This window comes from Stomoxys calcitrans, chromosome 3, assembly GCF_963082655.1.
Source record: "Stomoxys calcitrans chromosome 3, idStoCalc2.1, whole genome shotgun sequence".
NCBI lineage: Eukaryota > Metazoa > Arthropoda > Insecta > Diptera > Muscidae > Stomoxys > Stomoxys calcitrans.
Window position 1 is genome coordinate 48,199,822 of NC_081554.1, and position 18,114 is coordinate 48,217,935.

The window sequence follows — 18,114 nt, forward strand, 5'->3', positions numbered from 1 at the left end:
AGGCACATCCTCCTGCAGAGACAAAGAAGGAAATCTGGTAACTGACACAGACAACGTACAGAGGACATGGAGAGAACAGTTTACCCAACTGCTTGTGTCCGACGATGGCTGCGAAGAGAATACCGCAGAACCAATCCCTGATAGAATGTTTACCTCCTAGTCAGAATGAGGTCCAAGTAGCAGTGACCCCACTGAAAAACAACAAGGCAGCAGGAGCTGATGGGTTTTCCGCTGAACTAATTTAGACCGGAGGTGACACGCTGATACAAAGAGGATACGCCAGAACCAATCCCTGATATATGATATAAAAAATTTACCTCCTAGTCAGAATGAGGTTCAAATAACAGTGGCCCGAATAAAGAATAACAAAGCAGCAGCCGATGGGTTGCTTGTGAACTATCCAGGACCGGGGGCGACACGCTGATAAGGCGTATGCATCAGCTTGTCTACGCAATCCGGCTAAAAAAAACGCATAGCCGATGATTGGAACCTTTGCATACCATGTCCCGGACACAAGAAATAAGACGGAATGTGCCAACTACAGAGGAGTAAGTCTTCTCTCCATCGCATACAAGATACTCTCGAGCGTTCTGTGTGAAAGATTAAAACCTAAAGTAATTGGGTCTTATCAATACGTCTTTAGGCCTGGTAAATCCACCATTGACCAGATATTTACACTGTGCCAGATCCTGGAAAAGACGCGAGAAGGACAAATCAACATCTACCATCTCTTTGTTGACTACAAAGACGTCTTCTACAGTCCTATACGTTCAGAGGTATTTCAAGCCATGTCTGAGTTTAGTATCCCTGCAAAATTAATAAGACTCTGCTATCATCAAGAGAGCAGAGTCTTACGTTCCTCAGTAAGAGTAGGATAGAATCTCTCCCATCCATTTTATACCAAAGGAGGTTTCAGACAAGGAGACAGCCTATTGTGTGATCTCTTTAATATACTTCTGAAGAAGATTATACGAGATGTAGATGTGAATAGATATGGCACACTACTCACAAGACAACAAATACTACTCGCCTATGCCAACGACATCGACATCATAGGTTGGTCACCGGAAGTAGTAACTGCAGCCTTTGCAAGAAACGAAAGAGAATCATTGAAAATTGTTCTGGCAGTAAATGGAGATAAGACAAAATGATTGGTATTAACTACCAAAACGCCTTGCACACCTGATCATATACCACATTACCTGGACTGATTAAAGCCACTGCGAATATGTGCGGTGATAGCATGCAAAGTAAATGTTGTTCTATGCAGTTTTCGAAATCTATGCTGATTCTCGACGAGTTGAAATTCTCGAACGAGGCTCGGGAGCAGTAGTCTTTCAAGCGTCTTGGCTACTGGTGAGAGAAGGGAGATTGGTCTTCACGACTACCCCTAACTCTTATAGAATCCTTCGTCCAGACATCGGGTTCTATAAGAGAGTTCTAAGAGTTTTTCATATGACATGTCAAAGCAGCCATGTAAAAACATCTTCCCAAAAAAGTGTCGCCCTGTAGTACGCCGTTCGGACTCGGCTATAAAACGGAGGTCCCTTATCATTAAGATTAAACACGTGATTTTCGAGCATCGTCTAGCTCGAGATCATATTCAATGCCTTCTATTAAAAGCATAGCAAAACAAAGAACTTATAAAAGTTGGGCAAGTGTGTGTAATTATTTAAAACACATTGACTGGTATGGTGGATCGCGATTTCTGATATGCCATGATCAATATCCTTGTCAAATTGATTAAGGTACCCTACATACCCAACGACTGTTGAGTACGATGTAGGACACGCTTTTCTTTTTGAAGCAGGGCTTGAAATAAGCAAAACGTGAGATGTTTTGAAAATGGTATTTTTTCAAACGCCAACATAATTGTTATGATGCACTATACATGGTATATCAGAAATCGCGATCCATCATGCCAGTCAAAGTGTTTTGAATGATGACACATACTTGCCCAACTTTATAAGTTCTTTGTTATGTTATTCTTTGAATTAACAACAATGAATATGATCTCCAGCTAGACGATGTTTAAAAAATCACTGTGGGATTTTAAATTGCAGAATAGAGAAGCGCAGATTGAGATTAAACTTGAATCGGACACTAATCATTGATATGTGAGAAGTTTTCCCCTGTTGTGGTTGTAGTTGTATCCATATTTTCATGTGGAGGTGGCGATCCTCGTCAAACTCCTTTAGGTGAGCAAGCTCGTTCCGGTCCAAAGGACAGATCTCCGCGGGAACAAGGTGGCCATTGGCTATTTAAAGGTGCCAATAACCTTGTCATATCGAGTATCATAGGCACTCAGTATTTGTGTAAGAGTCGGTGCCGCCCGGCCTCTCACTGAGACTCTCCGCTCGATACCGCTGATTGTCCCCGACTGCCGTTACAGTTACTCAGTATAAAGTATTCCACTATCCGCAACCTGTGGACGCTCCCGGTAGCTCGCAGCTAAGCTTCTCGTGACATCAATGAACACCACACATATCGGACCTCAATGTTCCAGCCTGTGTGGTGCTCACACCTATCCCGTGCCGCGAAGTTTTCTCCCTGTTCCTTAACCGCATGTTCGTGGGAAAATTTGCCTTTGGTGTAGGGTATCGAAAACCCATTTTCCCCGACTTTAGTTCCTATGTACTTATATTTAACCTATATATTTATTATTCATCTTTTTGCAGAATGCTAATGAAGGCCCAGGATACTGATTACATTAACATTAACTGTGTGGATCCTTTGGGTCGCACTGCCCTGCTTATGGCCATTGATAATGAAAATCTAGAAATGGTGGAACTATTGATCAGCTACAATGTGGACACCAAAGACGCTTTGTTACATTCCATATCCGAAGAATTTGTAGAGGCGGTTGAAGTGTTATTGGATCATGAACATGTCACCTTTACAATAGAGGGAAATCATGTAAGAAGGCACAAAAAACAAACATTTGCAAAAATGTCAGTTACAATAAAATTTGTATTTGTTTCAATTCAGAGCTGGGAGTCTTCACCTGAGGAGACATCAACCTTTACACCCGACATTACACCTCTAATACTGGCCGCTCATCGTGATAATTATGAAATAATAAAAATTTTATTAGATCGTGGGGCGGTGCTACCCATGCCACATGATGTGCGGTAAGTTTTGAATGCATCCCAACATTGCATTGCTGTTATTTTTGAACAAATTTTCCATTTTTCTACTAGCTGCGGCTGTGATGAATGTGTTCAATCACGTCAGGAGGATTCATTGCGTCACTCACGTTCCCGCATTAATGCCTATCGCGCATTGGCTAGTCCCAGTTTAATTGCCTTGTCCTCAAAGGATCCCATATTAACTGCATTTGAATTATCATGGGAATTGAGACGTTTAAGTTTTCTAGAACATGAATTTAAGGTGATTGTGCAATTTTTCCTTAAACTTGTAACTTTAATGGGAATGCAATTTGCTTTATACAGAATGAATACCAGGAATTGCGCAAACAGTGCCAGGATTTTGCCACCGCTTTATTAGATCACACCCGCACCTCTCATGAATTGGAAATTTTACTAAATCACGATCCTACCGGTCCAGTTTATGAGCATGGTGAACGTATGCATTTAAATCGTTTAAAATTAGCCATTAAATTAAGACAAAAGAGGGTATGTTGCCTCCCAATTGTGTTCCTTATCTTTAATTTCCCAATACTACGAAGAATTTCCTTTGTTTATAGTTTGTTGCCCATTCGAATGTTCAACAGCTTTTGGCGAGCATATGGTATGAAGGTCTACCTGGTTTTAGGCGCAAGAACATGGCTTTACAAGCTTTAGATATAATAAGAATAGGTTAGCTTGGAGCTCATGGTTGTGGAATTTCCCATATTTATACAAATCTTTTGCAGGTATGATGTTTCCCATATTTTCTTTGGCTTATATATTGGCCCCATATTCCAGTGTTGGCCAGACAATGAGAAAACCTTTTATAAAATTTATCTGTCACAGTGCCTCGTATTTTACATTTCTATGTAAGTCCTCTATCAATTATCCTTAAAAAAAGGAAATTTTCTTTAGATTTGTTTTTCTTTACAGTCTTACTGATGTTGGCTTCTCAACGCATTGAGACTTTTATTGGCGGCTGGTTTTGGACTGACTCTAAAAGTGTAGTTCATCAGGTGGAGGAGGTGCCAACGAAAAGAGGAGCCAAACCCACGTTTATTGAATGGCTTATATTGGCCTGGGTTAGTGGTAAGTTCATATAAAGTATCATAAAAAGAAATGAAGGGAGAAAGGGTAGATGGTTAAAATGGAAATATGAAATTTGATGTTAATCAAACCTGCATATAACTTCATTGGGCATGGTTTAATGAAACAACCATGTTATATACATACAGGGTGGCTGATGAAAGCCGCTACCAAAAAAAAATGTAATAACTTTTTTTCTATTTAATAATAATAATTTAATAATTAATTTAATTAATTAATTAATTAATTTAATTAATAATAATTTAATAATTAATTTAATAATTTAATTTAACATGAATAAAAGAAAAATGTATTCCATACACCGAAAAAAAAATGTAGCAATATTCATCATTGTAGCAATATTCATCAGCCACCATGTAGGCTTAAGAAAATAAAACTACTAAGAGCGTGCAAAGTTTGGCCGGGCCGAATTTTATATACCCTCCACCATGGATGTCGAGTTCTTTACGCGGTATCTCTTTTTAGGCAAACAAAGAATAAATGATAAGAATTGTTATGCAAATAGAGCTATATTCTGTTATAATCCGATTCGGACCATGAATGAATTGAACGTGGAAGACCATAGTAGAAGTCATTGTGTAATATTTCAGTCCTTTCGGATAAGAATTCCATGTGGGGGCTTAAGAAGCAAAATTGGGAAATCGGCTAAGAATTGCGCCCTCTAGAGGCTTTTGAACAGAAGATCCCAGATCGGTTTATATCGCAGCTATATCAGGTAATGAACCGATTTTGGCCATGCTTAGCTCAGTTGTTAGAAATCTTGACAAAGCACTTCATCCTAATTTTCAGGCAAATCGTGTAAGAACTGCGCCCTCTACAGCCTTAAGAATTCAACATCCCAGAACGGTTTATACGGTAGCTATATCAGATTATGCACCGATTTGCATCATACTTAGCACAGTTGTAAGAAGTCTTGAAAAAACGCTTTATGCAAAATTTCAGTCAAATCAGATGAGAGTTGCGCCCTCTAGTGACTCAAGAAGTCAAGATCCCAGACCGGTTTATATGGCAGCTATATCAGGTTATACACCGATTTGAACCATACTTAGCGCAGATGTTGGAAGTTATAATAAAACATTTCTTTCAAAATTTCAGCCAAATCGGATGAGAACTGCGCCCTCTAGTGACTCAAGAACACAAGATCCAAGATCGGTTTATTTGGCAGCTATCTCAAGTTATTAATCGATTTGAACAATACCTACCACAGTCTTGACAAAACACTTTATGCAAAATTTTAGCCAAGAATTGCGCCCTCTAGAGGCTTAAAAAGTCATGATCCCAAATCGGTTTATATGGCAGCCATATCAGGTTATGAACCGATTGGGCCATACTAAGCATAGTTGTTAGAAATCTTAACAAAACACTTCATGTAAAATTTCAGCCGAATCGGATGAGAGTTGCGCCCTCTAGAGACATCAGAAGTCAAGATCCTAGATCGGTTTATATGGCAGCTATATCAGTTTACGTACCGATTTGCACCACGCTTAGCACAGTTGTTAGAAGTCTTTAGAAAACACTTCATGCATAATTTCATCCAAATCCGTTACGAAGTGCGCCCTCTAGAGGCTTAAGAAGTCAAGTCAAGTCAAGATCCAAGATTGGTTTATATGTCAGCTATATCAAGTTATGTGTAGATTTGCACCATACTTAGCACAGTAATTAGAAGTCATAACAAAATACTTCATGCTAAATTTCATCCAAATCGAATGAGAATTGGGCCCTCTAGTAGCTCAAGAAGTCAAGATCCGAGATCGGTTTATATGGCAGCTATATCAGGTTAGGTACCGATTTGCACCATACTCGGCACCGTTGTTAGAAGTCCTGACAAAACACTTCATGCTAAATTTTAACCAAATCGGATAAGAGTTGCGCCCTCTAGAGGCTTAAGAAGTCAAGATCCGAGATCGGTTTATATGGCAGCTATATCAGGTTATGTACCGATTTGCACCATACTTGGCACCGTTGTTAGAAGTCCTGACAAAACACTTCATGCTAAATTTTAATCAAATCGGATAAGAGTTGCGCCCTCTAGAGGCTTAAGAAGTTAAGATCCGAGATCGGTTTATATGGCAGATATACCAGGTTATAGACCGATTTGCACCATTCTTCACACAGTTGTTAGAAGTCAGAACAGGACACCTCGTGCGAAATTTCAGCCAAATCGGTTAGGAATGGTTAGAGGCTTAAGAAGTCAAGGTCCGAGATCGGTTTATATGGCAGCTATATCAAAACATAAACCGATATGACCCATTTGCAATCCCAACCGACCTACACTGATAGGAAGTATTTGTGCAAAATTTCAAGCGCCTAGCTTTACTCCTTCGAAAGTTAGCATGACTAGATCGACTTAAAATGTCATGACGATCAGGACATTTATGGGGTCTTAGACGAATATTTCCAGGTGTTACAAACGGAATGACGAAATTAGTATACCCCCATCGTATGGGGGACGGTATAAAAAGGATTCAAAAAAGGTGAGGTGGTTACAATTTTGAATGGAGATGATGAATGAGCACTGATTATATAAAACAAGTAAAAGTGTGCCGGGCCGAAGCTTGGGAACCCACCACCATGGATTCCCCAGATACAGATGTTAAGGAACCTAAAACAATTCATGGCATCAAATTTCAAAGAAATTAGCTAATAAATATTTTATGGGTCCTAGACCTTAAATCAGGAGATCGGTATATATGACAGCTGTATCTAAAGATACATTTTAGGCACGGGTGTCAAAGGGTATATCACAATACAGTGTGCCAAATTTCAGTGAAATCCGGTTATAAATGTGGCCTTAATAGCCCTAAGACCTTTAATCTGAAGATCGGTATACTTGGCGACTATATCTGAATATGCACACTTGTGCAGATCGGACAATGTGTACACGGACGTCGAAGGACCACAACTCATTGTTCCAAATTTCAGCAAAAACAGGTGAAAAAACACCTTTTTTTAGCCCCTAGACTTTGAATCGGGAGATGGGTATATATGATAGCTATATCCATATATAGACAGAACTGGTTTGGCTGTTGGTGTCCATAGGAGAAGTCACTGTGCAAAATTTGGACCAAATCGGAGAAGAATTACTCCCTACAGAGGCTCAAGAAGTAAAATCGCAAGATCGGGAGCTATACCTATTGTCGAGGTTATAAAAATCTTTATATCGTACTCATATCTGTGGCGAGCAATATTAATGACACACTGTACAGTGCGTAAGCCAAGCTCGTTGCCAACTTGGTTTTCCAGAAGATTACTTAGAAAAGCAATTTTATTATGTCGCCAACCGCATGAAGGACTGAAAATGATTTTTCCGTATAAACTTTAACTATTTTTTCTTAAAATTTTATTTCAGGTCTAATCTGGAGTGAAGTCAAACAATTATGGGATGTGGGACTTCAGGAGTATCTGAATGACATGTGGAATGTCATTGATTTTGTAACGAATTCCCTATATGTGGCCACAGTGGCCTTGAGGGTGGTATCATTTTTTCAAGTGCAAAAGGAAATGGTCATCAATCCACATGCCACCGATCTGCCGCGTGAGCGTTGGGATGCATGGGATCCAATGCTCATATCGGAAGGTCTATTCAGTGCGGCGAACATTTTCAGTAGCCTCAAATTGGTTTACATATTTTCGGTGAATCCACACTTGGGGCCACTGCAGGTGTCATTGTCCCGCATGGTAATGGATATTATGAAATTCTTCTTTTTGTATGTTTTGGTATTATTTGCCTTTGGCAGTGGTCTAAATCAATTGTTGTGGTGAGTTTGCACTCAGAAAAGTGTTAAAAATTCAAAACTAATTGAAGGGGTTTTTACATTTAAGGTATTATGCTGATTTGGAGAAGAAACGTTGTCCCGAAGTTTCGCCCACCAATGTATTGTTGCATTTAAATGGCACCACGGATCCAAATGCCTGCATTGTATGGAGGCGTTTTTCCAAGTATGTAGACCTTTTTGGTGAAAAGGTTCTGTATAACTGTTTTTCTACTTTTTCTTCTCCTTCAGTTTGTTTGAAACCACTCAAACTTTGTTTTGGGCTGTTTTTGGCCTTATCGATTTGGACAGTTTCGAATTGGATGGCATTAAAATTTTCACTCGTTTCTGGGGCATGCTAATGTTTGGCACATATTCCGTCATAAATATTGTGGTTCTGTTGAATCTTTTAATTGCCATGATGAATCATTCCTATCAGTTGATATCGGTAAGTTTATACTCCATGGGCAGCAAAGTAGTTTCTTTGTTGGTTAACCTGTGCAAGGTGTTTTGTCGTAATTTTTCGACCATATTCTAGCTTGAGATCATATATTGGGTTGCCCAAAAAGTAATTGCGGATTTTTCATATAGTCGGCGTTGACAAATTTTTTCACAGCTTGTGACTCTGTAATTGCATTCTTTCTTCTGTCAGTTATCAGCTGTTACTTTTAGCTTGCTTCAGAAAAAAGTGTAAAAAAAGTATATTTGATTAAAGTTCATTCTAAGTTTTATTAAAAATGCATTTACTTTCTTTTAAAAAATCCGCAATTACTTTTTGGGCAACCCAATAGTATTCAATGATGTCTATTCAAAGAATGGCAATAAATTTATAAATGTTAGGTAAGTGTGTGCTGTTTTCAAAACACTTTGACTGGCCTGGTGGATCGCGATTTCCAATCCCATGGCAGCCGGTTGTACGCACCGGATTGACCCAATGGAATCCTCCATCGGCAAGGGCTGCCGCCTCAGTGTACGTGTTCGTCCATTTTACGTCATGGGAGAGGCACATCCCGGAGTGCTTCCACCGCACGCTTCTGGTCCGTGCTAGGATTGAAATGAACCCCGAACCCTGGTTCTGTTCGGTTTACCAGAACCGCCTCCATCATCGGTCGGTGTCGGTGAGGTGTAATCGATGCATAGAGTGGGTAAATGTCCGACCTTGCTCTGGCCAGTGATGTACACTAAGGGAGTATAGTTATATTGAACATGCTGCAAGGTGCTGTGCGAACATAAACAGCAGTGGGTCACAAGCGTTGTCGCCGTCGCCTTCTGCGTGCTCGTCGTCGGACCTCTCCCGTGCGGCAATATACGCAACAGCAGCACCCCAGCCGTAATATTGCCCAGCCAGTGCCGGGAAGTGTATCATTCTTGCAACTAAATTGCAACGGTCGGAAAAACATATTGGTCGCAGCGATCCAGGAGACAAAGCTGACCAACACACAGCAGCTTACACAGTTGTTACGGATACAATGTGCTACGTAAGGATCGCTCAAGGAATGGAGGTAGGGGATTGGCCTTCGTGATACACCATTCCGTGCCTGGCACGGTATAGTTGCGAGCACCACAAATGCTGGAATATTGAGGTCCAATCTGTGTGGTATTCATTGCTTGTACGAGAAGCTTAGCTGTGAGCTACCGGGCGCGTCCACAGGTTGCGGATAGTGGAATGCTCCATACGGAATAGCTGCAATGACAGTCGCGGACAATCAGCGGTATTGAACGAGAGTCTCAGTAAAAGGCCGGGCGGCATTGGCTCTTGCACAAATACTGAGTGCCTATGAAGCTCGATATGAAATATCTAATGGCCACCATGTTCCCACGGCGATCGGTCCTTTGGACCGGAACGAGCTTGCTAACCTACAGCAGTTTGACGAGGATCGCTATCTCTTCATGAAAATGTGGCTACAACAACAACAACAACCATTTCGTGCAATATAGACCCATCTCGCATACCCCTGGAGCTAGTTCCCCTACATGGAGTGCATGGGGATAGCATTCAGGTCCGGTACTGCCAAGATAGAGCTATGTAACGTGTATAGTTCTACACGTTACCGCCGGTTGGTTGCTGTGTCCTATATGATGGCCAAGCTAATAACTCCAACAAGAGTGGTCTACTATCTGGCCATAATCGTCTGGTTCTAGGGGACTTTAATGCGCATCGCATTTCATGGCATTCTCCCCTAGTTAACGACCAGCGTGGCAGAGCACATCGAAGGATCCACGTTTTGCACGGTGAATGACGATGCCCCCACTAGGATTACGAGGAGTGTAGCAGCTCGCCAGACATTTCCATTACATCACCTGATCTCCTGAATGATGTATCCTGGCAAGCCGTCATCTCTTTGGGTGCAGACCACCTCCCCTTATTTCTCACCATCGACCGACCATCCGACTTCATAACCTCTAAGCGCCAGACGTTTATGTATCCTGGCAAGCCGTAATCTTTTGGGTTCAGAACACCATCCCTTAATTCTCACCATCGACCGACCACCAGACTTCATAACCTCACCGGACGTTTATCAATCAGAAGAAGGCCGATTGGGATGGCTTTAGAGAGTACACTAATGGCCGCTTCAGTGAACTGACATACCTCTCGCAAGTGCTAGTTGCCGAGAGCAAATACCGAGACATCATTAACGCAGTAACCGCTAGCTTTATACCAGCCGGTCGAATACCCCAAATGCGGCCCAATTTCCCGAAGCAGGCAGTGGTACTCGCAGATGAGCGTGATGGGATTCGTTGTACGGACCTCACTAAGCCCAGAATCAGCGAGCTGAATCTGGAAATCTGGAAACAGGGTAGTCAACAAACATAGGCGGAATTTATGGCTGGAACACTTGGAGCAATGTAACTTAGGCACCGGTTTAGGCAATCCGTGGTCAACTGTTAAGTCACTCTCGAACCTTGGTAGACGGTATGACAGGACCTCAGTTATTTGTGGCGTTGTAACCGTCACTGATCCGAAGAGATGCGCCAGGTTGTTCAACTGTCAATTTATTGTGCATCCCGAGAGTGACAGGGCAAGGAGGAGAGCCATTCGTCGTATCTGTGGTCTCCGAACGATGGACGGCCATCACAATTTTGCGTGGGCTAAGTAACGAATGTCATCATTGGCGCGAAATCATCCAAGGCGTTAGGCCCGACGGAATCTCTGCACTGATGCTGAAGAATCTAGATTTACCTGCAGCTGAGTACCTTACTACTGTCCTTACTTTGTTGTAAGTTACTGCTCGAAGGAGGTTTAGAGGACTCATTTTGCCTTGTTTGGAAACAAAAACATGCTCTAAACCGTTCTCAACAGTCGTTGGGTATGTAGAGCACCTTAATAAACTCTACAAAGGTGTTGATGAAGATGGAATGGAGGCCACCATAGCGCAGAGAATAGCATGACGCTGAACACCTGGGTTCGAATTCTAGAGAGACCATCGGAAAAAATGTTCAACGCTTGTTATCCCCTTCTAATGCTGGCAACATTTGAGAGGTACTATGCCATGTAAAAACTTCTCTCCAAAGAGGTGTCGCACTGCGGCACGGCATTCGGACTCGTCTATAAAAAGTAGGGTTCTTATCATTGAGCTTAAACTTCAATCGGACTGCACTCATTGATATGTGGGAAATTTATCCCTATTCCTTGGTGGAGTGTTCATGGGCAAAATTTGTTAAAGAAGATACATGGCATATCAGAAATCGTGATCCACCATGCCAGTCAAAATGTTTTGAAAACAGCATGCACTTGCCCCTTATCAATGAGCTTAAACTTGAATCGGACTGCACTCATTGATATGTGGGAAGTTTATCCCTATTCCTTGGTGGAGTGTTCATGGGCAAAATTTGTTGAGGAAGATACATAGCATATCAGAAATCATGATCCACCATGCCAGTCAAAGTGTTTAGAAAACAGCATGCATTGCCCCTTATCATTGAGCTTAACCTTGAATCGGACTGCACTCATTGATATGTGGGAAGTTTATCCCTATTCCTTAAAGGAGTGTTCATTGTCAACATTTATTGATGAGGATATATGGCATATCAGAAATCGTGATCCACCATGCCAGTCAAAGTGTTTTGAAAACAGCACACATTTCTTTGAATAGAAAACATTGAATATGATCTCGAGCTGGAATATGTTCGAAAAATCAGGAAAAAAATTTTAAGAATCAAAGTGGAAGAGTGCGAACATACAAACCAAAGTACATTTTTCTTTTGGCTTTTAGGAACGAGCTGATATTGAATGGAAATTTGCCCGTTCCAAATTGTGGATTAGCTATTTTGAGGAGGGCGGCACTTGCCCTCCCCCTTTTAATATAATTCCCACACCCAAATCCATATGGTATGCCTTTAAATGGGCACGTCGTGTATTCTGCAGTGGTTCTTCTGCGGCGCGGCGAGAGCACTTGAAGACTATAAGGGTATGTTTTGTCAAATCAATCAGAATCTCTTCTTCAATACTTTTCTCTAACTGATTGTTTCCCATTTCAGCGCAAAGCCCAGCAAGCCAATGATCGTGATTTCAAATATCAGCAAATTATGAGAAATCTGGTGCGACGTTATGTGACTGTGGAACAACGTAAGGCGGAATCTCAAGGCGTAACAGAAGATGATGTCAATGAAATCAAACAGGATATTTCCGCCTTTCGATGTGAATTGGTGGAGATACTCAAGAACAGTGGAATGGATACGAATGTATCGGCTGGCCAAGGAGGAGGTAAAACCTAAACCTAAAAAACATAAAAACCTACCATGACTTGATATTTTATTCTCTTCACTTTACAGGTGGCGGCAAAAAGAATCGCCAAAAGGAGCGCCGCCTCATGAAAGGTTTCAATATAGCACCTCCCGGTTCTACGGGATCTCTGGCTCCGGTCGCAGAATTTTCCACCTCTCTGGATAATTTCGAACAGCAGCATGACATTTTACACTCGACCCTTTCGAATCTTTTTACTCCCACATTTATGCAGAAAAAGGCAACATTCAGCGCTGGTGACAGTTTCAACAGTGGCATGGAATCACCTACACCGCCACCCTCCCTGGTATCAACCGTGAATACGGTACAATCGGCAAATAAATATAACAAAACCACTTTGAAACCCTATAACAAACGTATCGCTGGTCATAAAAAGAAATGGGGTACACTGATTGAAGCAGCCAAAGTGGGCAATGTATCGAAAATGTTGGGTCGTTCAAAGTCTGAAGATTCGGTGTGTAATTCATCGACAACATCATCACCTGTACATGGACAAGTGCGAGTGACCTATTCGCAGAATGGACAAAGCTATTACAGCAGCAATTCAAATGATTCAGCACCATCGCCTGCTTATAACGCAGCAGTGAATAATACAGCAACGCCCACCATACGCAAGGATCATTTAAAGCCACTGAATGTTAATGGACCCCTGGGAGTTCAAGGTTTGACGGCTGGAAGTGCAGGTGGATCTCACTTCTTCCATACGCCAACAGGTAATTTGGAAAATTTCCAAAACTTTTTGCCATTATTTCTTTGTAAATTTTAAAGGAGTGATATGAATGAAAATGTCATTGTTGTGGCTATCGTTAACATTTAGAAACCAATGGAAAAAGTTTTGATTGCAGCAACTGGAAAATGACAGTGACTGAGATACTGTGAAAAGCTGACATTAAGGCTCACGCTGTGAATACTAAATTACGGGTGTGGTTTAAAGATTTAGGGGTATATTTTGCCGCCGACATTTACATGGTTACTGAAACATTTACTTCGTGTTCTTATCTTATTTCTTACGGCAATATCAGTTCCACACGATGATCTTGTTGGGTAGGCTTACCAGAGAGGCCTGCCTGCGAGTGCCTCTCAAAAATTCCTTATGCTAATGTGGGCGTCCTAAACTTAACGAGATACCATAGAATTTTAGGCCATAGCTTAGCCCTTGGGCACGAACTCTAGAATTTACGGTTGATCCCGGCCTGCACGTGCTATGGACAGCATGATAGGATAGATTCTGGATAGGCTCCTTATGGAAAGGGCTTTTGAATTCTCTTCAGAGTATTCCGACGTGCGCTGTTAAAAAGTCTGCAGACCTCTTTCCTAAAATTGCGAATCTCCCCGATCATCTATTCCTAAAATTTCGAATCTCCCCGGTATTCTATTGGGGTGATTTCCTTTCCCGAAGAGGACAACTATTTGCGAAAGACCCCACCAGTGGTGTCGTAATCCTGTTAACATTTTCGTCAATGTCTTCTATGCTTGAATAGTCCAAATTATCTTGCCCAAGTCTTCTTCGAACCCAGGCGTTCAGCGTCATAGGTGGCCTCCCCAGTGGAAGTTTATCTGTGTTAAAATCACAACATTTGGTACAGTTTTGAGGTTTATCCAGAACCCCAAAACTACATTTTTATACCCACCACCGAAGGAGGGAGGTATATTCGTTTTGTCATTCCGTTTGCTTCACATCGAAATATCATTTTCGGACCCTATAAAGAATATATGTTCTTGATCAACGTGAAAATCTAAGACGATCTAGACATGTCCGTCTGTCTGTTGAAATCACGCTACAGTCTTTAAAAACAGAGATATTGAGCTGAAACTTTGCACAGATTCTTTTTTAGTCCTCAAGCAGGTTAAGTTCGAAGATGGGCTATATCAGACTATATCTTAAAATAGCCCCCATATAGACCGATCCCCCGAATTAGGGTCTTAGGCCCATAAAAGCCACACTTATTATCCGATTTTGCTGAAATTTGGGACAGTAAGTTGTGTTAGGCCCTTCGACATATTTCTGCAATTTGGCCCAGATCGGTCCAGATTTGGTTAAAGCTGCCATATAGACCGATCCTCCGATTAAGGGTTCAAGGCCCATAAAAGCCACATATTTAATCCGATTTTGCTGAAAATTGGTACTGTGAGTTATGTTAGGCCCTTCGATATATTTCTGCAATTTGGCCCAGATCGGCCCAGATTTGGATATAGCTGCCATATAGACCGATCCTCCGATTTAGGGTCTTAGGCCAGTAAAAGACACATTTATTATCCGATTTTGCTGAAATTTGGGACAGTGAGTTGTCTTAGGCCCTTCTACATCCTTCGTCAATTTGGCTCAGATCGGTCCAGATTTGGTTATAGCTGCCATATAGACCGATCCTCCGATTTGGGGTCTTAGCCCATAAAGTACACATTTATTATCCGATTTTGCTGAAATTTGGGACAGTGAGTTGTCTAAGGCCTTTCGACATTTTTCTTCAATGTTGCCCAGATAGGTCCAGATTTGGTTATGGCTGCCTTATAGACCGATCCTCCGATTTAGGATCGTAGGCCCATAAAATCCATATTTATTATCCGATTTTGCTGAAATTTGGGACAGTGAGTTGTGTTAGGCCCTTCGACATATTTCTGCAATTTGGCCCAGATCGGTCCAGATTTGGATATAGCTGCCATATAGACCGATCCTCCGATTTAGGGTCTTAGGCCAGTAAAAGACACATTTATTATCCGATTTTGCTGAAAATTGGGACAGTAAGTTGTCTTAGGCCCTTCAACATATTTCCGCAATTTGGCCCAGATCGGTCCAGATTTGGTTATAGCTGCCATATAGACCGATCCCCCGATTTAGGATCTTAGGCCCATAAAATCCACATTTATTATTCGATTTTGCTGAAATTTGGGACAGTGAGTTGTGTTAGGACACTTGACATCTTTCTTCAATTTGGCCCAGATTGGTTCAGATTTGGTTATAGCTATCATATAGACCGATCCTCCGATTTAGGATCTTAGGCCCATAAAAGCCACATTTATTATCCGATTTTGCTGAAATTTGGGACAGTGAGTTGTCCTAGGCCTTTCGACATCTTTCTTCAATTTGGCCTAGATCGGTTCAGATTTGGATATAGCTGTCATATAGACCGATCCTCCGATTTAAAGTCTTAGGCCCATAAAAGCCACATTTATAATCCGATTTAGCTGAAATTTGGGACAGTGAGTTGTGTTAGGCCCTTCGATATTCCTGTTCAATTTGGCTCATATCGGTCCAGATTTGGATATAGCTGCCATATAGACCGATCCTCCGATTTAGGGTTCAAGGCCCATAAAAGCCACATTTAATATCCGATTTTGCTGAAAATTGGGACAGTGAGTTGTCTTAGGCCCTTCGACATTCCTGTTCAATTTGGCCAAGATCGGTCCAGATTTGGATTTAGCTGCCATATAGACGAATCCTCCGATTTAGGGTCTTAGGCCCATAAAAGACACATTTATTATCCGATTTTGCTGAAATTTGGGACAGTGAGTTGTCTTAGGCCCTTCTACATCATTCGTCAATTTGGCCTAGATCGGTTCAGATTTGGATATAGCTCCCATATAGACCGATTTCTCTATTTAAGGTCTTAGGCCCATAAAAGCCATATATATAATCCGATTTAGCTGAAATTTGGGACAGTGAGTTGTGTTCCTTCGACATTCCTGTTCAATTCGGCCCATTTCGGTCCAGATTTGGATATAGCTGCCATATAGACCGATCCTCCGATTTAGGGTCTTAGGCCCATAAAAGCCACATTTAATATCCGATTTTGCTGAAAATTGGGACAGTGAGTTGTCTTAGGCCCTTCGACATTCCTGTTCAATTTTGCCAAGATCGGTCTAGATTTGGATATAGCTGCCATATAGACGAATCCTCCGATTTAGGGTCTTAGGCCCATAAAAGACACATTTATTATCTGATTTTGCTGAAATTTGGGACAGTGATTTCTGCAATCTGGCCCGGATTTGGATATAGCTGCCATATAGACCGATCCTCCGATTTAGGGTCTAAGGCCCATAAAAGCCACATTAATAATCCGATGTCGCCGAAATTTGGGACAGTGAGTTGTCTTAGGCCTTTCGACATTTTTCTTCAATGTGGCTCAGATCGGTCCAGATTTGGTTATAGCTGCCATATAGACCGATCCTCCGATTTGGGGTCTTAGCCCATAAAGTACACATTTATTATCCGATTTTGCTGAAATTTGGGACAGTGAGTTGTCTTAGGCCTTTCGACATCGTTCTTCAATTGGGCCCAGATCGGTCCAGATTTGGTTATAGCTGCCATATAGACCGATCCTCCGATTTAGGGTTTTAGGCCCATAAAAGACACATTTATTATGCGATTTTGCTGAAATTCGGGATAGTGAGTTGTCTTAGGCCTTTCGACAACTTTCTACAATTTGGCCCAGATCGGTTCAGATTTGGATATAGCTGCCATATGGACCGATATCTCGATTTAAGGTTTTGGGCCCATAAAAGGCGCATTTATTGTCCGATGTCGCCGAAATTTGGAACAATGAGTAAATTTAAGCTACTTGATATACTTCTGCAATATGGTACAGATCGGTCCAGATTTGGCTATAGCTGTAATGTAGACCGATCTCTCGGTTTAAGGTTTTGGGCCCATAAAAGACGCATTTATTGTCCGATGTCGGTGAAATTTGAGACAGTGAGTTGTGTTAGACTCCTCGACGGCCTTATACAATTTGGCCCAAATCGTTTCAGATTTGCATATAGCTGCCATATAGAGCGATATCTCGATTTAAAGTCTTGGCCCCATAGAAGGCGTATTTATAATCCGATTTCACTGAAATTTGACACAATGACTTATGTTAGGCTTTTCGACATCCGCATCGTATATGGTTCAGATCGGTTTATTTTTAGATATAGCTCCTGTACTTTTTAATAGTTGGTCCAAATCGGAACATATTTCGATATAGCTACTATGGGGCATATGGTGTGCAGTTTTCACCGCATTTTGATGAAAGGTGGTTTACATATATAACCGACGTGTTGGGTATGCAAAGTTCGGCCGGCCGAATTTAAAGCCATTTTACTTGTTTCAACATCTTTGATAGGCAAAATTTTGCTGAAGTAAGCAGGCATCTTGAAAAGTTCATTCATGTTTTAGATGTCGTGAACGCTAGACAAAAGAGTAGTGGTATTGAAAAAACTCGGAAAGTCTTTAAACTTGAACTTTGGTTCATTTCTCTAGTCGTTATATAGCCGTATTACTATTTCGTAACGAATAATGAATTGACCCATGGGTCCACCATTAAGGACACCTTAGCCATTCTGTTTCGCCTTTGTTACTTAGCTGAGTAAATGACTTAAAATGTAGCTTTCTTCATATTATGTTGCT

General features: G+C 41.4%; 1 protein-coding gene across 1 annotated transcript in view; it reads left to right on the forward strand.

Annotated features, from left to right (window-relative positions):
- The window catches only part of LOC106082776 (transient receptor potential-gamma protein), a gene marked incomplete in the record, with an annotated part of 109,873 nt that overhangs the window by 86,594 nt on the left and 5,165 nt on the right, over positions 1 to 18,114 (forward strand). Inside the window, 13 exon segments of the mRNA XM_059365203.1 lie at positions 2,679 to 2,916; positions 2,989 to 3,131; positions 3,201 to 3,390; positions 3,453 to 3,635; positions 3,707 to 3,818; positions 3,875 to 3,997; positions 4,062 to 4,217; positions 7,585 to 7,993; positions 8,058 to 8,174; positions 8,240 to 8,435; positions 12,202 to 12,396; positions 12,467 to 12,692; positions 12,761 to 13,444. Of these exon segments, the coding sequence (XP_059221186.1) occupies positions 2,679 to 2,916; positions 2,989 to 3,131; positions 3,201 to 3,390; positions 3,453 to 3,635; positions 3,707 to 3,818; positions 3,875 to 3,997; positions 4,062 to 4,217; positions 7,585 to 7,993; positions 8,058 to 8,174; positions 8,240 to 8,435; positions 12,202 to 12,396; positions 12,467 to 12,692; positions 12,761 to 13,444 (2,972 nt within the window).